The sequence below is a fragment of the Lathamus discolor genome, chromosome 6, assembly GCF_037157495.1.
Source record: "Lathamus discolor isolate bLatDis1 chromosome 6, bLatDis1.hap1, whole genome shotgun sequence".
Lineage (NCBI taxonomy): Eukaryota > Metazoa > Chordata > Aves > Psittaciformes > Psittacidae > Lathamus > Lathamus discolor.
In genome coordinates, this window is record NC_088889.1 from 6662619 (window position 1) to 6684108 (window position 21490).

At 35.4% G+C, this 21490-nt stretch overlaps 1 protein-coding gene across 3 annotated transcripts in view; it reads right to left on the reverse strand.

The window, feature by feature from the left end:
• FUT8 (fucosyltransferase 8) overlaps nt 1-21490 on the reverse strand; it is a 121897-nt gene that overhangs the window by 36306 nt on the left and 64101 nt on the right. For 2 of the 3 annotated variants that reach the window (XM_065683280.1, XM_065683281.1), the window contains 4 exons: nt 16502-16617; nt 16207-16375; nt 9199-9313; nt 1890-2127 (listed from right to left, as the gene is read on the reverse strand). In XM_065683280.1, the coding sequence (XP_065539352.1) occupies nt 1890-2127; nt 9199-9313; nt 16207-16375; nt 16502-16617 (638 nt within the window). The remainder of the gene's footprint in view (nt 1-1889; nt 2128-9198; nt 9314-16206; nt 16376-16501; nt 16618-21490) is intronic. The other variant, XM_065683282.1, reaches the window with a different exon arrangement.

Sequence of the window (21490 nt, forward strand, 5' to 3'; positions counted from 1 at the left end):
TCAAAGCCCAGTGACTAGCTGAGAGTTTTGCAGAAATGAAGGAAGGGGAATATTGCTGTGACTCTAGGGTAGTCTCCGATGACTTATAAGATCTGGCCATTCTTCCATGCCTCAAACTTCACACATCATCCAAAAATCTGTGAATCAGAGGTAGCCAGCAGAAGAGGAAGAATGAAGATTGGCAGGGGGGAACCAGTTTCTGTCAACCCAGAACTGAAAAGCCCTGTTTACTATCCAAACTGACAAACTGTTTATTGTCTCAATGACACTGGGATAGTACTGGTCTGCAAAAGTCATGCTGTAACTCCTGTAGTTCTAATGAGAACATTATGCTAAAATAACAACTCATCAGCGCACTGTCTCTTTCTGATGAGTGTAATCTACCCAATCACCTACTGAAAATCCCTACAAATCTTTTAAATGTCCCAATGAAGACCAAGTCACAGCTGTTGCTGCCACATGCATCCTTCAGGACATACGGGAAAGAAATTCTTGAGTCTGTTCTTGAGTCTGTAGGGACAACTAACATAAATAATAAAAAGTATCAGTCCTTCTTATCTATCCCTTAAGCAGGAAGTAACTGAGCCAAAATTCATTTCTGGGATAAGATTAATGTGCCACATGCTAACAATCAAAATTTGCATCAGTGCTGATAAATAAAACAGCTATAGCATGGCACAATATTTCCCTTGCTGTTTCCCACTCTAAATTGGTTTTGTGCATGACATAGCCTGTTTTCTACCCATTGTTAGCTTACCTACTCACCCAATAATTATTGCGTGGACTGTAACTGTCAATAATACAAAATATTATTAAAGTTACCATTCCATCTCTCTCTAACCCTATTTTTTAATTATGCTTTTCCCATTCTTTTATCAGTGAAGACACCTCACTTAATTTATCTACTCTTGTATTTCTTTTGATCAACTGTGTCCTTCTAGCATTTATTGTAAGATTTATAAACTCCCAGCAGTTACAGACCTAGAAAAAACAGATATGCTGAACAGAAGAAGAATCAATAAATCTGTTTTAAAAAGTTGACAATTGTTCACATTAAAAAATATCTGTATAGAAATCTAATTTTCTAAAATTCTTCCTATTATTTAACATAAACTGAGAGCAAAAAGCATATTGCCAGCCGTCTTCAAATGTGCCGTATACCTACTCCATTTTGACAACTATCTGAAAATATTATAAATATATAGAAAAAACACTATAAAAAAAAACCATACAGATGTTAATAACTCTTCAAGACACTGACTGTGAGAATTCCATTAAAATTAATGATGTTTACTCTGTGACAAAGCTATCTGATCCTCCAAATATGAATGTCCACCTAGTTATTGTAGCAAAATTCTTCAGTGTAGCATAAAAATTAACTTACTGATCTACAAATAAAAAGATATTTAAGATTGCCACAGCTTTCACAGCCTGAATTTTGAGTCAGTTCACTTTATATTAAAAATTATTTTAATCCTTTAATTATTTTTTTGGTGTGTGAATGACTTCGATATCATTTTCATTATATTTCTCTTGCTTTATATTTGAAACATTCTTTGTTCTTTTAATTTTTACCAACAACAGCCTCTTCCCATAAAAACTGGATTCATATCTGGCACATAACATAGCGGCAGTCTGCTGAAGGATTACAATTTAAATCTGAAATACAAAAATTTTACATTAAAAAAATCTCTGCCAAAGCAGACATCTTAATAAGGATAATAATTTTATTTCAGTACAATGCAAAAATAAGACTTAAAAGATGCTTACATATACAATTGGAGTCATAGTTATTATGCTTCACGTAACATTACAGAAAGAGGTATCAGTATAATTCTACATGAATGAAGCTGCAAAAAGATGATATTATTTGAGCTATTAAATCTTACCTGACCAGTGTCCAGTGGTGGCACCTGATCTGTCAGTACATGTCTCGCTTACAGGCCTAAATACAGTCTCCCAGCCACCAGTAGCATAGCGCCAATTCTGAGACTCTAAAATGAGCGTTCGCTGAGTGCCATAAGCAATCATGAAGCAGTAGACTACATGATGAAGTTGACAACCATAGCCACAGCCTTTGTTGATATTACACACAAGTTTCTTAGCTTTGCTGCAATCCTTCGGGTTCTGTAAGCATAGATGAAAAAATGAAGCTGAAGAGAAGATACACACAAAAGCATACCTTTTTTCTGACAAACTGACACATGTCATAAATCACAGAAGCTATCCTGCTATAATATATCTCATATTCAAATGGATAAGTAAGCTTCAGCTCCATTAAAATTTTATGTGAATTCTTCACTGTGCACATGAACAGTTACTGCACATACTTCACTATCCTAATGTAAAAGAGAATACCTTCAAGATTTTAAATTACTTTCTCATTTGTAAATCTGTCAGAATAAGCTAACATTTGGGCTCAGAGTTCACATTTCATCAACATGATTCCCACTGTTGGAATGTTTTTTTCATTTGGCATTTCCCCAGGTTTGTTAGTTCTCTTCCAATGAGCATGCATGTCATACAATGAAAGGAAATTTCCACCTGTCTACAGGATTCAGAATAAAACAAATGCTTATTAATGGACTGTTTCCCAGACAGACTACATACCAAATACAGAACACATACCTAAACAGAGTAAAAAAAGGCAGCATTTTAATCTACATGTACTCTCAATAAAATAATATACTGCACTTCCAGAGTCTTAGAAACAACAACAGAGGAGGCAAATTTCTACATGATGTGAATGCTGTGTTTAAAAGTACAAACTAATACATATTTTAGGTGTGTGGACAACGTAACATAACACACAGAAGTTTTTCTTTCTGTAAAATATAGTACTTGGCTGTACACAGTCTCAATGTCTCTAGACATACTTCTGCATTCCAAAAACGTTATTTATAAAATCTCTAGGATGAAAAGTTAGATTTCAGTTAAGCTGCAAGAATACTGATATTTGAGCATCGATATAAACTCGTTCCTCTCCCATCTAAACAACTTTAAATAAAATTTTCTGTACATTTGCAACAAATCAGGTTTCTTCAAAAACCGACAATCACCATCTGGAGAGCTGAGATCTCTTCATCAAGTGATCTTAAAGACAATCTAAATATTCTGAGTCCTAAAATACTTAATAAAAACTTCAATGTGCGCATTCAATTTTGAAAAGAAGGGAAGAATAGTTCAGATCTGGATGAAAAAAAGAAGAAATAAAAATAAAACAACAAGCCTCACAACATGTTACTTCAGCATTTCCTTTTCCACTTTAAGGAAAAAACATCTGATTCAAAGCCCAGCTAGCAATGAAAAATCAACAAATGAAATAAAATTTCTATTCTTAATTTTTGTTCCTCAGACCCATACTCCTGCTATCACAACCTAATGAATAACTTAAGACTAAATCTAACAGGTATCTTATCTTGAAGGCTATTACAAATCTACTTCCCACAGTCTTTTAGGAGAGAAAGAAGGTTTTTCTAGTATGGTGTACAAGTTCACAAAGAATTCCATGAAAAAGCATCTCCTCCCTAAATCTACAGACACATTTACGCCACTCAATGAAGTGCATTAATAAGTGGTGCAAGAAGAATCTTTTCCTGCTGTTAACTGTAAATGTGTAGAAAAGACTTAAGCTCAAAAAAAACAATAAGGTAAATTGTTATGTTGGGGTTTTTTTTCACTAAAATATTAGGCTAATAACAACATGTAAGAAGCTTCTTTCTGTCACAGGGAACTGCCAGCAGCAGAAACGTGTTCAGCTGAAGTTTTGTGCTTATCTGGTTTACTTCCATTTTTGAAAGATGTGTCTACATGTTTTAACTTCTGGTTAATAATAATAATTCATACTTCATACAGACTATCTTAGAAGAGTTTTAATACCATTGTGTGACGTGCTATAACTAGATTGTAAAAAGAATTATTATGGCCAAAAGGAAACCATTAGCAAAATATGCCTAAGACTTATTCTAGCTGGTACAGAAAAGACTGCATCCATGCTATTAAACTTTCTAAACCTCTTAAAACAGGGTTGCTGCAAACAGTAGATTTATGAAGAGTGTCTTGTGGTAAGGCTCAAACACAGCCAAAGAATTGCTTAGGAGAAAGCTACTTGATGTGAGTCAAAAACATGCCAGGAACTGTTCTAGCAATTTAACATTTAGAAAATCATGTTCCAGTGCCTGGGAACATTCCCTGTCATTGTTCAACTACAGTAAAAATAGTTTAGGACTATTTCCTGGTCCCCATCTTCCACTTCTTTTGGTGCTCAAAGAACCTTCTTCTCCCGGGCTCTTGGCTAGCCTATTCACAGAGCTAGTAGGATCAGATGGGAAAATATCAGAAGTGCCATTTCAATGCCTCATCAACTTCCACTGTTTTCAAGTGTGCAGTTAGCCATCAAAACACATGACAAACTGGCAAAAGCAAACTCTGCTGCTTAACATGCATCTTACTATAACTGAAATGACTGTGTTGTTTGTAGATTTTAAAAAGTATAGAGAAATGCACTCTCATCCAATGAATCAAGACAGATTTGAGTGGAGTGGGCAAGCAATCTGCTACAAATTACAAAGAAACCTCATAAACACAATATGATGCTCATGAACAAAAAGTGTTCTTTTTCGTATTTTCACTAACAATTCATTCCTTAATGCTACACAGTCCACTGGAGAAGACAGCTACACCCAAATTCTGTGGAAAATTCCTTTTTTTTTTAAGAGAGAATAATGTCAAGGAAAAGTGGTTTTCGTCCTACTTATCACAAACATAATTCACGCCATCTATTTGTGATGCCACTTGGAATGGTTCCTCTCAATATTTGGTGAGGGGATGAATAATTTCTTCCAGCTGCTGGAAGAAAATTTTCTTCTTTGCCTAGCCAGAAACACTGCGTATTTGCTTTGAGAGGCATGAAGATTTACCTGCCTCTAATGTTAATTCCTCTAGCTTGCACCTAGCCTCCTACAGTACACAAGCTTCAGCTTTAGTAAAACATCCCAGCATGTAGCTGGACTAACCATTCTATGCTCCTCAATCCACTATATAAAATTTCTAGAGAAAACCTCATATAGATATCAGCAGTGATCACACTTTATTAAAGGGTTACTATCCTAACACCATACTTTCAGATCCTGAATTTACAGTAAAGATGGTTCAATACACAAAGAAAGAATCTGTTCTTATAAACCAAAAGAGCCAGAGAAAAAAATCCACCAATCACTCACTGGATAAAATGTTCAAATTACAGATATATTCACATTTAAATTTCAATCCACCAAAGACTTTCAAAGACAAAGTAGGTCATTCAGAACTACTAAAATGTATACACTAGTAAAACAGAAAAAGAAAGAAATGCATATTAAAATACAAGCATTCCTGAGAACACACCGAAAGTGTAACTAAACCTCTCAATGAGTAGGGTTTGGGTTGCATGGGAGGGTGAAGGGTTGGGCATAATCCTGCAACTAGTGAGGAGAGCTCCTGGGGTTTGTAAGAAATTTCTAGTTCAAGCCTGAAGTAGGCCAGTTATAGAAAACTTACTTGACAAAATGTGCTTTAAACACAGTTTAAATTTTTATTAACTATTTAAATGACATAATTTCCCAGGACAATTTGAGTCACTGTGGAAGTACCAAAAGTAATCAAAGAAGTTTCCTATGCATTTTTAACTAGCAGATCCCTCCTGTGTGGTTTCTTCACTGCTAAAGAAGGATAAGTGCAAACTGCTGTCTTCTCCAGTGCCCAGAGCCTTTTTTGTTGTCATTTTAGCATGAGTACTTTTATTAAAAATAGATATCATTGATTTTAATGGGAAGGAGATACCCTTTAAGGCAGAAAAAAAATGACACGTTAGGTCACAAAAAACACTGAGAAATCCAGAAACCTCAGAATAAAGTCTTATAACCAACTTTCTCTTCTTTTGCATACATACACAATCCCAAGTAAATAGTGTGAATATGGTAAACTGTATGTATTTGCTGATGTTGCTGAGTACTTGGTAATCTCTCTCACCTGTTGATATTTTTAACCTTCAAAATTGAACAAAATATTTTGAGGTTTTTTACAATTGGAGCCAAAAATATTCTATTGCTACTGGGACACTGCATGCTGCTGAATCACTAACTTTCTAAAATAAAATAGTGCAAAAATAAGCACAAAAGGAAATCATCACACAATCATTTACTCACTCTACCACTTCCAAAATATACAGCTCTCATACCATAGGAGCCCCTGCCTGCATCTCTTGCACATTCTCTTCAATTGTTTGATAATGAGCATCGCTGAAAATAAGGTCTGCTGCTTAAATCTAAGCTCCTAGCTTTTTAAGTGTTGCTCTAACTACAGGGAACTAGCTAAATGTAGCCTCATTAAATCAAATTTATGGTAATGCCATCCAAATGAAGTAGCAGTCATCACTACTCACAATCATTCAGCTAAATGATTTCCCAGGGAGATGTCCCAAAATAATGCAGCTGTCACTGTTCAACATGTATCAAAAAGAAAACTATTCAGTACTTCTATTCTTCACCAAAAAAAAAAAAAAAAAACAAAACCCAGAAAAAAATAAGTTCCACATATTTCATTTTTTTGCATGGAGTTGGAGGGAAGGATTGTTGAATTTCTTTATTTTATCTTTTAACACACTTATATTATGAACAGTGGTGTGTATATATGTTATTTCAGAAATGGACTGCTTTACATCGCATACTCGCAGTCAGCCCTGTACTCTTCGAAATCCTGAAACCCACGCTGTAAAATAAGTCAACTTGACTTCCAAATGTGTAGTCACAGACATATTCCTGGTTTGGATGATTACTTGCAACAATCAGAGCTCCAAAAGCTTACGTCTGGCTCATAGGCATGTAGACAAGAGGTAGGATCCTCATTTTTTTCCAGACAGAAAAATGGGAATAAAAAAGAAAAGAGAGATGGCAGCAATTGTATATGTGAATGGCCCATCTCAAAGACTGTAACTACTCATAAGAATGAATCAAACAAAGCAGTCATGAAATAAGGGACAAAGTGCAGTCAAAAATCAAAACAGATTATAAAAAGGAGCAAGAAATGGCAAACACAGAGAGAAATGGCCTCTAGTTATCTTAGCGGGACTAGTACTATCATGCATGAAATACGGAAGAACTGGTAAAAGACAAAGCCATTAAATTAAATGTGTACGAAATATTAAATCAGTCAAGCAAGCATCAAGACTTGACTTGGAATTCATGACTTGACTTGTCATGAATTCCAGAAGAACCTAACCAAAGTAAGCATGACTCCTGGTAAGTGAAATTTAGTATTGATAACAAAATTTCAAGTAAGCATAGTGAAAGAAAATTACTCAAGTTTCAAATTTCAGCTGAAGTAAAAATCTCAGGCATCATTTTCAATAGCTCCATAGTGACATGAACTCAAGGGAGACAGATTATTAGCTGAGTAACACATTAGACAGCATAAAAGGCAAGATAAGAAAAATAATATATTGTGGTGCTATTCTATAAATCAATAGTCTATTGTCATTTGTCTGCTAGTGGATGTTCACTTCTAATGGCCTGGTGAGGAATTAGTGCCAAGGGAAGACATCAGGAAGAAAAAAATAAAAGTATTATAAATTCTCACACATGAAGAATGATCAAAACTTTTAGGTAGGTTTAGCCTGAAAAGCGATTAATGAAAAGAAATACAGTAAGTATAAGAAAGAAAGAACAGTTTTGCGAGAGAAACCTCATCACATTTCTGTTTCACATTTTAGGACAAAAACTGAGTATACAATACAGGTAAGATGTTTCAAATAACCAAAGACATACAGAATAAACAGGGTTGTATTATTTGTTCGTATAATACCCAAATAATTCTTTGTATATTGCGGCAAATTTGCTAAACTGAAGAATTCAGTTCTATTTTGGTGACCTGTAGAGTTACAATGCTAAAAATATTTATCAAAGCTAGAATTACACCTTTTTGGAAAACACGTATCACCATTCTTCAACTTAAAGCTCAAAGGCCATTACTAAGGAAACACACATCCCTTCTGTATAGTTTCTAGATCCTTCCCTGTGAAACAGTCATACTGAATTCAATGTGCAGTGTTAATACATTTATATGGTCTAATTTCCATAATCAGTGCTGACTTTTGTTATTCATTGTAAGCACGCAGAGGTCCTAGTGTTGAAGTAAGGCCCTGAACACTGTAAAACATACTACAGGGAGACAATCGCTCTTCAGAAACACATACAAGCTTAGGTAAGACAACAGATAGGTACAGAAAAAAAAGAGGAAAAGGTAGACAGCAGTCATATTTATCAGCATGAAAAGTAGTTACGGTACACCATTGCCAAACAGTGACATGCCAAAGGAAAGAATGAGGAACAGTTCTCAAGAAGCACTTGAAGGAAGACAGTAATGTCTCCTGCCTAATTTACTCTGAGGTTTTTTTCCATAGAAGGGTGTATGGTTTCTATTTAATAAGCAAAAAATGCATAGTTTGGTCATAGAAAAGAAGGTTCCAGTAGCTGAACTGTGAAATGTGAAATAATGAAAATCTGAGAAACAAATTTGGCTATTTACACAAAGAAAAGATAAGACGTTCAGGCTGACCATACAAAACAGAGCAGTGAGGTACACACATGCAAGGAAAACCAAATCAGGTAAAAATAAAACAAGCTATATCAAATATCTTTTTGATCACTAAATAAATAGCTGCATGCTTTCTTATATGAATTCAAGTCTCCCTTCAGATCAAGTTTTATTTAAATTTTATGGACAGATACAAGCATACACATTAAAAAGGCTTTATGCACTCACAAATATGGGCATCTAGTATCACACATATGTTGAAACAGTTTAGGTCTGGGCAATATACTATACAAGCACTTCAGTTTTGCATACTCATGTTTTTTAAAAAGGGCGGCTTTTTTGGAAGTTTCATACAAGAACTTCAATTTTTCTATTTTTAACACTGTGCAAACATATGTATGCATTCTGACCCTCTAAAGAACAAACATAGAAACCAACGACTTATCTTTTATAATAAAACAAAGAATCCAAATATTCTAATTTCCTTTGTATGTAATTCATTTGTATATAAACAGACACTTAAACCTGTCATGTAATTAGCCTATTACAAGGCTATAGCTAAGTGCTATATATATGTCTTTTAATAAACTAAATGTTTACCTTAATTTAAAAGTTCTGTCCTCTTACCTGTAGATAAGTTATTCTCCTCTGTACCAAATCTGTTAGATCTTTGGCCTCTTTTTCTCGCCAATCTCCTGCTCCATCTGTTTGACTGAGGTAGTACAAGTCGGTCATTATCGACCTGTGATAAACCATGGAAAACAATCTCAACATTACTAAATTGGAGGATTAGATGAAATCAAAGACAAATTAAACAGACTTTTCAAATACAGCCTCAAAAAAATTTGTTCATGCCACCTCCTACCCCACAATTCCAACAGTAGCCAAGAAATACTGTCCTCCATTTAAAGTATGTTTCATACATATGAGCAATTATAGTACTATGCCTGTATAGAACATAATATTACAACTGTCTTTACCACGGCTACAGTGGTAATCCTTCTGTTTTCATTAGTGAAAACTAACTACAAAATATTATTACAAGGCTTAGTAAACAGTATCTTCTATGGCATGGAGCTCCTGACCCTGGAAGAAAGTAAGCACTCTGCCTGCTTGGAATGACTGCATCCTACTGATACTCAAATGGCCAAATTACAAGTCTAGACTACACAAAGCAAATTTTGAGAATTTTCTGGGGAAAAAAATACAAAACCAGGGCAAACTATTCAAAATATATGTAAAAACATTAATGGCTGATCTACAAGCAACAGGTAGCCCAATTCAGAACCAGTAACTTCAGAGTTGGCTTTATAGACTGAGAATATTTAAAGTTGATAAACATTTCCACAACAATGCTGAAGGGTTAACTTTACACTGGTTTTCTCGAGTTGTTTATCTGAACTTCAGATGTATAATTTTTTGCCTGAAATTATTGAGAAGCCACAAGTTTGATCATTAGGAGGAGATGCAACTGAGCAAAGGCACAGAAATTTGGCAAAGGGACAAAAAATAGAGTGTGAGAGGAAGACAAGCATATTTCCTAATGACTTTTCAAGTGGTGTTGTTAGTGAAGTAATACAAGACCATTGCCGGCAGCACTTGTTAGTACTGGAACCACAAATCTAGCTAGCTAAGGGTATCCTCCTTGTAAATAAGCCTAGCAAGTGAGAATGGAGTGAACAACATATCTCCACTAGGTAATTAGTTCCAATAACCCAATATTTAAGCAGTAAATTCCGATATAAATCAAACTGGGTCAGAGATATCTTTATCAGCAGAGTTATCGACAACCTTCTCTTGGCAGTAACTGGATTTATGGATCTATATATGTCCATTCTCATACACTCATACTGGTTTTTATACCCATACTTCTGCACAGGATAACAGTGACACCGACTTAGTACATGATCCACCCTTGCTGTACTAAACATTATACACATCTTGTTCAGCAGCAGTGATGTTCACCTTCTGTCAATCAACTGGAAGCACCATATTTACATTCTAATCTCAAATCATGTAAAATGGATTTTCTTTTACAAGGTAACTAAACTTGAAATTTCAAGTATCATCACATAAATAGCTTTAGATCACTATTAAAGACACTATGCAGAGAAACTTGCTAACACAGTTTAGGGACAATCAGAACAGAATTAATGATGCAGTAGATCTAATACAATAGATTATATACTAATAACTGAAGAGATAAAGAGTCTGTTCCTCTTAAAGCAGTGTTTTCAAACGTATAGAAAGCATTACAGGGTAGTAGGCAACTTAAAAAATTAAACCCATGCATTTTCTTGGGAGTTTAAGAATATAGTTCTTCCCAATCAGGATGCAACCACGGTGGATGTCTAATGAGAATATATAAAATTCAGATATAAACATGAAAAAGAATAATAAAAAGTCTTCTGCTACCATTAAATGCAATCTCTTTCATTTAATAGAAATATATTTCTATTAAATCTTGGCATAAAATAACTGAAAATACAAAGGCTATCAACTCAAAAAAAACAAAACCAGCTCTCAGCAGTTAGGTAATTTTTCTAAGGAAAAAAAAACCCCGTTGTTCAACTTTTATTTTTACATTATTGGCCACGGTGACCATGACAGAACAAAGACAATAGGAAGGTATAAATAATTAGCCTTACAGATGAAATATAACTATTTTCCACTATCTCTAAGACAAAAGGAATTATGAGAGAGTCCTTAGACAGCCTCAGTGACTCAACACTTTAGGGAAAGATAGCTTTGCTCAGTACGAATCATAAAGAACATATAATAATCTGTGGAAAAAAACTATGAATTAGTGCAAGACTTTTCAGACAGTATTCACAAGACTTGAAAAAAAAAACCTTTACTCTTAGAAAACTCCAAAGCAAAACAGGAACTGGAAAATTCACAGGTGTTATCACACAGAAATGATTATAGTGCTGGCAGGACTTGTGATCCCACAGGCGACCGACGCTGGAGCAGTCTATTCCTGAAGGGCTGCACCCTATGGAGGAAACCCACACGGGAGCAGTTCAAGAACAATTGCAGCCCGTGGGAAGAAGTTTGTGAATGTCTCCTGTGGAAGGGACCCCACACTGGAGAAGGGGAAGAGTGTGAGGAGTCCTCTCCCTGAGGAGGAAAGACCAGCAGAGACAATGTGTGATGTGCTGACCAGAGCCCTTACTCTCTGTCCCCCTGTGTCACTGCAGGGGAGGAGGCAGAGAATTCAGAAGTAAAGTTAAGCCTGGAAAGAAGAGAGGGATGGGGGGAAAGCGTTTGAAGATTTGATTTTATTTCTCATTACCCTACTTTGATTTGGTTGGTAATAAATTAAGCTGATTTCACAAATTGAGTCTGTTTTGACAGTAATTGACGAGTGATCTCTCCCTGCCCTTATCTCAACCCACAAGCCTTTTGTTGTATTTTCTCTCCCCTGTGCAGAAGACGAGGCAGAGTAATAGGACAGCTTTGGTGAGTACCTGGTGTGAGCCAGGGTCAACCTACCACATACACCTTCACTCACTTTCTTTCTTTGATTTCTATTGCAGGGAAATGCACATTTTTTAGGTTTCCATCTCCTAGGTTCTTTTGAGTGTGATAGACCATCATGATGGCTTATTAATACAGACTTACAAGAGACACAGACTAATATCAAAGACCAGAGCTAGGCGCCATGTAGATACTAAAAAGTAGATGGACCAGTGATCTATGAACCCAAGATGGCTAAGTGCAGACAAAAAATGAGCCTGCACAGGATTAGTAGAGGGTATGTGGATGGTAAAATGGCAGAAAGAATATCAGGCAGTGGCATTGCAGATATTTAATGTCAGACTTGTTCTTTCATTGTGTTACTAACCAACAATATCAATTTGTTGTTATTTTTATTTCATATCATAAATTAAATCTTGGAGCTGCTCTTAAAAGCATTTTGCTTCTGGAAGGCAGAATGAAGAATCTGGCTATATATTTCATCTCCATTTGATTGTCACAAATAAAGGGGGAGGGCTGGCATTTTTAACACATTTTGAAAGATCAGTCTAGACATTTATTCTAGCCGTATGACAAAATTACATTTAAACCTCCTGGAAGATTTACATCAACAAATAAAAACTCACAGAGGAAAAAAAAACGTGATATGTTCCAACAAATTCAAAGGAAATAATGTGAAAATATGCCCAAACACTACACATCAAACCTTGGCCAGCTACCACAGAAGCCGTGGTGACAGCTGGTCCCCAGGAGAAAAAGGAATGAAACTAACTCGGTAACAGCCACCGTGCAAACAAGATGATGCCAACACAGGAAACAACCATGACTACTAGAGGATTCATCTGTTCTTTTTTATTAACTATGTCAAATAGCCTTTCCACTGTTAAGAAGAACTTACTTTCAACAACCATCTTCCCTATGGCAACTAGAACACAATTACATATTCCATAATGCAGGAAACTGCATTGGGCTACTTTGTTTCTTGAACAGAATCAGCAGTGAAATACTGGACAAAAAACATCTGCCAAGATAGGAAATCTCCAGGAGAAAATCTACACAACCCCTAGGACACAGCTAAGAAACAGCAATTAAGGCATCCAACAAAAGAAACGCTGTCATATTAGTGGACCATGCGCATAACAGCACCAAGATTAACAAACAATACTATTTATCCAGAGTCACAGAAACTGTCTTTATCATCTCTTAAAAAGCAAGTCTTCCCTGCAACACAACATGCTTTCCTCACAAACAAAAAAAAATTAACTACTTGCTTTACATATTTACCCCATCATTGGATCACTACACACCCCTGTATTTGCTTTCCCATGAGGGCATTAAAAACTGCTTTAAACACTTATAACTAATCTTTCTAATTCAAATATTAGATCATAATATATATTGAAATGTCTAAGATACATTCCTATTTATATATAAAAATAAGTAATACCAGCTTTATATGTAGTGTTCCAGTTAGGTAAGATCCATAAGTAACAACTTTCTAAGACATCACTGTCAAAAAGGGCATTCAGCAGCTAGTTAAAAGCCTTAAAAAAGAAATCAACAAGTGCACATGTACTTACATACAAAACAAATAAACCACAACAAAAAAACTCAGCAATAACAAAAAACCTCACCAAAAAGCCATGATTTTGAGACCAAATGAGAGCATCTGATTTGCTCACTCTAAATTTACGTTCCCTTCAAGAGACCAGATGGACTTTGTGGACATAAAGAGACTGTTGTTTCCCTGGGGAGCTACTGTGCATCCTAAGGGAACAGAACACCCTAGAGACTCCAATGTATCACAGGCCAAAGGATGTGCACACAAGGAGCTGAGATTTTTCCTGCAACTCCTGTACTAAAGGGAAAGAAGACAGCCTAACCTCAAAGGTGAAAGAGTGAACTTCCTCAAGACTAGAGGCAACCAAGCATTCTGTAACACAAGACAATTATATTGCAGGAAGCCAATGTTGTAAGTACACCAAGAACAGAGGCTGAATATTGTAGAAACACTTTTGTATCTGTTTTCTCTTATGCAACTGCTTTGAATTTCTATATTGCAAAAAAAAAAAAAGTCTGCATTTTATTTTAATAAAACCTAGTTTCTGGATGTTTGGTTTTAGCTCAAACAACTTTAGCCTTCTCTGGGGACATCACCACACAGAAAGGTCTACACTAGTACTACTACTAAGACTCAGCAGACTCTAGGATACTCTGCTGTTGCTAACCACTGTGTCAGTCTAAAGAATACTTTTATCCAACAAGAAAATTCTTAAGAAAAGAAAAAAACAGAGCAGCTATGACTGCTTGCATTGTAGACAAACTTCATCCAGTAACACATTGTTTCCAAGACTTCCACAGCGGGATTCATCTGCTAACTTCCAGAGGTCTATAAGGCAGACTTTTATTATTCAATGCTAAGGACTATGCATTTTTAGTATGGGTTTTGCCTCATCCTGAAGTACAGAGATGTGAAGACAAGGCTGTCAGAAATACAGAACTTGCAAGTTGGTCTTAATTATTTAGTAGTCATTCATGCAGGAAAGAAAGGAGTAAGAAAATGACGCATCCTGGGAGGAAGGCACACAAAACCCTTCTGGCATGAAACAGACCACATTATTCAGAGTTCTACTGTGGCAACGGCCTGATGTGATCCTGGCTGTATAAACAGAGTAGTCACATGTGTTCAAGTGATTTTGTTCCATTGATGGACATCAGTATGTTTGGTGTTACACTACTTGCCTCAGTTTTAGCAGAGAGAGTTTAAGAGAATCAAGAATCAATGACCTGTAGTTTAAGAAACCCAAACGGAAATAACTTCTCTGGAGAACAAATATTTCTGAGTGAAAGCAACTATTGAAACAAAATACCCGGGGAAGTGGCCACAGAGTGACTGATGAGTTGACCGTTTGACTGAAGATCTCCAGCCTTTTGTAAAATCCTGTTTCAGCCAAGCACTACTTTTATTTCAGTCAAACATACATAATAGCACTCAGCAGAGAAATAATTGGATGAAATCTAATGGCTTATTTTACATAGATAATAACTCTTGATAATTGAATACTCCCTCCTTCTCACTTTAAACTCCATCAATCTGCGACAAATTGGGGTTTGAAATTGCGGAATATTAAATTACAAAATTTAATGGACTATATTATTTGCACACATTAATAATCAAATTCATATTATTCCAGAACTACATTTTAAATAGTATTTACATTCTTTCCAAAGAATCAAAAATTCTTACTACTTTTTTCCTTTTACTACAGTATTATTACCAAAGGTTCATGCTTTACTACTTTGCTCGTTCTTGAAGAGTTCAGCGTTTTCTGAAAAGGATACTTGTTTAAGGTAGCATATTTAGTTAATTCAACAATTTTCTTAAGACTGTTTACTGAAGAGACGAAAATTGCCATTGTGGTCATGTTGGGAGCAGAATTATAGAAGATAATAGCTTTACAGATCGATTCCAATAAATTTTTAACACTTTCTGGATCAATTTTGTTCAGCATTAACAAAACTCACACAGAATGTTTTAGCGTAATACAAAAAGTATTTCAGCAATGGGAAGGTCAGAAGATCAACAACAAACGAAAACTTAACTCCAACACAGCAACAGTGTAATTAAAGGTCATTTCTATCTGAAATACTCTGCTAAATTCTGATTACAAAAAGATGCTGTCAAAATGATTGTCAGAATGACAATTATTCCTGAAATTAAGATATTACCCAATTTTAAAGCAATTCCAATTATAAAATATCCCAATGATCAATGTAACAAATATATTCTAGTATTTATGACAGGCACAATCATATACCTAAATTATTTTAAAGTTTTAAAATGGTTTAGTTATATGTACAAATATGGACATATGCACATAGATAGACATGCAACTGAAAAGCAACAACTGTCATCCAGGACCCAGGTCCTGATAATATATCAATTTAAAGGGTCATACTTTAAGCTATAATGACATAAGCTGGATATATACTTTATGTCCCATGAAATACAAGTAATAATTTTATATTCATGCTTCAGATATATTTCAGCCCACATACCAATAATTTATCCTAAGAGATTTTTAAGCAGTATATCAGTAGTTTACTTAAAACAACCCATAATCCTTAAAACTTATATGCAGAATCAACAAGTACCTTTCCTGATGACCCAAATCAGACAGAAATTCATCAATGCGTCCTTGCAGTTCATTTCCTTCTAGATTTTTCAGCTTCTTCAATTCACTCTGGAGGAAAAACCAAAGTTCCTTAGCCCCATTTTCAATCCTCCTCCTCAATATTTCATGGTCTTTTCCAAGGCCTCCTACTAAAAAAAAAAAATGGCATAAAACCATCAGCACTTGTAGCTGAATTATTTGTTAAGAAACCAATACATTTCTGATATGGAATACCAAAACTTGGTTTAGAAGTAAAATAAAACTTATCTACCAACCATCTCCTGTCCGCTTCTTATAGTTTTCTATCTGTTCTTTGGCCTTTAAAAGTTGCTCCTCTAAAGCATGTACCTTTCCTGCAGCTGGTCCCTGATCAATAGGGCCATCTGGTATCCTAGGATATAGAAAATAAAGAAATTATATGATTTATATGTATAATTGTTATTTGACAAATTATTTGCACTAACAGTTCATCTCTCTCTTTTTGTTCCATACTCTTTTGCTGATAACCCTTCTTGGCATTTTCTTAAAACCAGAAGAAATTAAACATACTAACATAAATAGAGATTTTTAAACCTCAATCCTGTAAGAGGAAAACAGTGCATATCAGAGCTGCAGCACACAGATTTAACGTGGTGTTAAACCGTGGTGTTTACAACACTTCCACTCACTGACAAGACCAATCCTAGGCTCTACTTGTGAAAACAGTATTTGCAGCAGCTTAACTCAGACCATTTGTTGGACTGACTGACACACAAGCAAAGCCTAATTAAGGTATGTGCCTTCACAAGATTCAAGTTTTGGCTGCTTTCTATATTCACACATGAAATACATTCTGGTCTTGAATGCTGGCCAAATATTCTTAGAGGACCAGAGCTGCAGCACTGTAACTCTGCTTTTAAGTTAAGTTTTCCTACATACTGGCACAAGATGATTTCAACATATTTTCTGGATTCAGAAGAAGATCCTTGCTTCTTAAATGTACCACCATGGTAATTTTTTATGACAACTCTGGTATTCTAAACTGCTGGTCACCTAAAACGACAACAGCAACTTTAACATCCATTTGTGAAACCTCTGGTATGTGAGCAAACCACAGTATCCTGAAATCTATGAGCCCTACGTCCACCCTAAGGGTATTACTGAGGCTTGCTCATCATCTCAACTTGAATCCACATAGAAATAAACCGAAAGTATAAAAGTATAAAAATTAGATGCTAACTTCTATTTGCCCCACAAATTAAAAATTAATGGAGGGAAAATAAAAACTCCTTTTATCTCTAGAGAATAACAGTTCTGCTGGATTCAAGGGTTAAAAATTATTCCACCTCTTATAAGACTTTTGTAAATGACAACCCTGAAAAAGAAAAGAGGAAACAGATGTCTAAAAGTCTTGAGAACTGTAAAGAATATAGAACATAAAGATGATTCTCCATTCATAATGGAACATGAGCATAAAAAGAAAGGGATATTCTCTCCACACACACATAGACAGTTTCAAAGCACCATATGGAAAGACCCCTTGCCAGATGAAAAATGCCTCTAGCATAGAGAAAATAGCAGTTAGAGGGAGTATCTTCACCCTAAACCAGAAATGACAGCAGTCTAAAGATCCTACTGGGATGTCATTAAATTTAATGTCTCCCAGATCTGGATATTTAAATAGCAACAAAAAATTAGGAACTGATGAAAAGTCCATTTTCACTGGAGTATTTGAAGGGAATAAAAACCTAATGCGAGCATCAGAAAAGTGTATCACACTAAGAATAACACTTAAACCCCTTTTTTCCAGCAGGGGTAGGAGAGGTAAAAGAAGCAGTTACGTAGCCTGACAAGTTGAGTGAAAAATTTTGCTCTCTTAAAACCCCCCCATGGAAAGCAAATTAGTGATAATTATTGCAAAATATGTATTTGTGGTTTAAAGTTACGATGGTAAATAAAAAGGAATTATCAATAACTGCTTGTATACCTGCTTTTTTATGCACTGAGGGAACAACCATGACAAAACTGAGGAAAATAATCTAACCTTAAGCATGTGCACTCCCTAAATATACTCTCTCTGTATGAACAATCCATTTGTGAATTTGTTCCTGCAACAGATGTACAGTATTATATCATACTGACATATGGTATTGTATGGCCACGTACAAGAAAACACAAACCTTTAAAAAGCATACTGAAACACATTAAAGCTCTTGCACTAGTTTAAAACCGCAGCGTTAAAATATATTTCTGGTTTGTCAACTTGGTATCACAATTGTGACAGGACAACTAACCACAGAATTACCAGGAAAAATGGAATGGCTTCTCCTGTAGAAATCACATTCCCTAAAGGTAGAATTTGTGAAGAACAATAAGGTAAAAGCATACAAAATCATTACCATAAGAAATTTTCAGACAACACATGGATCCTCTGAACATAAGAGAAGTCTGTTAAAAGTACCAAGTGCAGAATCCTGTGGAAGGATGGGTGTGGATGATACAAAAGAGCCCAAATTCATTCTGACCAACTGATATAACTAAGATTTTTTTAAAAGAAATGTACTTAGCATTTAATATTCGATTTGCTTTGGCATACTGCAATAAAGACATTTACTGTACTTCAGTTGTTAGATAACAGGAGCTGGGATGGGAGTGGGGGGCATTCTCCTAAGCTAGTTCTATGGACTTGCAAAAATCACATCATTTAAGGATAGAACTAAAATAATTTATTCTTTCTGCAGTTTTGTCTCTGCATCTGTTACCTCATCAGACTTGGAATTGCTGTCTTCCTCACTTTCATCCAGTCTCAAAATTAAGGAAAAGGTTCTTCTCTGCACCCAGCACAGCTTGCTTGTTACTGCCCTCTACAAGTACATCAACTGAGCTGGAGATAAGGCAATATTTGAGGGAAAAGTGTTTGAATCAAAGTCCTCATCTATACTCATTGCATCATCTATGTAGGTAACTTCTAGTGCAGAATATCCTAGTAATAATGCATACTTATGAATAAGAATTCCTGTTGAAAAACATACAGAAGTTTTCATAACAAAGTAAGCCCTGACAACACACCTCCTTCTTAAAATCTGAGGAATTTAAACTAAGTTTATATAAACTATGATGATTCTGATCAACAATAAAAGAACATGTCAGTAAGCATCTAGCAGAGAATATCCTTCACTTATTGCTATGACAACATTGTAAATTGAGTTATAAATAAACAGTATTCATGCACATAATTTCTAAAACTCAGGCAATACAAAACACCTTTACTTCCATTTATCTCCTGCATCACTAACATATATCTGTGCCTCTTTATAGCCCACAGGAAGGTTTTTACAAAGCATCATAGTTGCACAAGAAAAACTACAGTGACTTCTCACCGAAGGCATTTCAAATGCGCAGTAAAAACTAAGTGGTGCCTGAAGTCATTTCAAGTCATCAGAACTGCACCACAAAGTGTACTCACTTCCTAAGGGAATATTCTTATTTCAGGCGATTTTCAAAAACAAGTGACTGTTCCATCTTGCACTATTGCAGAAGTGCATATTAAGAAAAAATAACCTCATCAAAAATCCTTATAAAAACATAAACTATTCTTAACTAATATGGGAGATAAATTACAACTATTAAAAAATAAATCAGAAGAACGTGCTGTAGTTTGTGACATTAAACATACAAACCTTGCAGGGGAAAAGAAAAGCACCCCTCCAAAAACCCCAAACATCTTACTGCCCTAAAACCTTAATTCTACTCCTCACGCATCCTTTGTTAAAAAGAAGCAACTGAGGGAAGACTGCAAGATCAAATATGATTTAAGTATCATACAGCAACAAAGGGCTAAGCAACATTTTATAAAGCTTTGTCTCAGATATGACTTTCTCAGCTTTTGCATGGTTGACATTGCAAGCACATAAGGTGTGTTTCATAAGACATATTTTTGGTTTGTTGTTTTGGTGTTGTTGCTGTCTTTGGGGATGAGGAGCTGCTACTTAAATTGGCAGCAAAAGAGCATTCAAATCTCAGGGTGGAAAGATCACTTCTTGTCGTGTGCTGGCATTCATGGTTGGCTGGATGAAACTAAGCACAGCACAGCTCCTGTTTTCAACCATCCCAGAGGACTGGCACTTTTGTCAGGTGAGAAGGAAATCAGAGAAGTCTGAAGAATCCATTATAATGGGAAATACTAGGCAACAGAAATGTATTGAAACATATTTTAGCATATAACTAAGGTCCCATTCAAGATGAAATGCCAATTTTCTTTAACTTCAAAACGGAAATTGTTACAACTTACACTTTTACTAAACTACTGAATTCTTGTAACCATACCTGCTTTCTGTCTCTTCCTCTCTGCCATAACTAGCTATTATTAATGGCACAACTAGGTATTATGGTAACTTCCTACCATTCACAAAGCTTCCTTTCCCACTGAGATAATTTTTGTTTACTTGGAGCTTTTTACCATCCAGAAGTTTTATCTAATTGTCAAAATACTTCAGTCTAGTTAATCAGATGCCTGTTTACTGCTACAATTATTCAGGCAGGCACTCTGGTCTCGATTAAACTCCTCTCAACCTTAAGAGTTATCATTTAAATAACAACTCTAACTAAAGCCAGATTGGATGGGTTTTGAGCAACCTTGGTCTAGCGGAAGGTGTCCATGCCCATGGCAGGGGCACTGGAACTAGATGATCTTAAGATCCTTTTCAACCTTAACTATTCTATGATTCTATAATTAAGGTCCCTTCCATATTTAAAAATTATTAAAAAAGTGTGCTTCTTTTCTGTTGGAATAAAAAAAAACCCAAACTCTCTAATTCTCTAGATATAAAATCTTAGTGGAGAAGGGCAGCAAAACCAAGTTTTTACCTCAGTGTAATAAAATCCAATTTCACAATAGGATTTACCTTCACATGCTACAATGATTTAAAGACCACTCAGATTTCACAACCAGCATCAGTAATTATAGTTTTCGGTACAAACCCAAAAATTCTAGCAATTAAATCAAATTCAAGTGATAGTTCCAGACTTTCTGCCTTTGATCAGTCTAGCCTAAAACAAATTATGTCTTCACTTTAAGATGTTAACTGGAGCAAAAGTAATCTTTTCTGTCTAATGTTAATTCAATTTCTGAAGTTAAGAGGTGTTTTGTTTCTTTAATGGATGTTCGTAGCAGCAGTGAGCTCTTCCAGGACATAGATACTGAATCCATGACTGTTGGCTAACACCTCATTTTAAATAGCCATATTGCTATAAAACTCTAATGGGACCATTTTAAAGCTAACAGT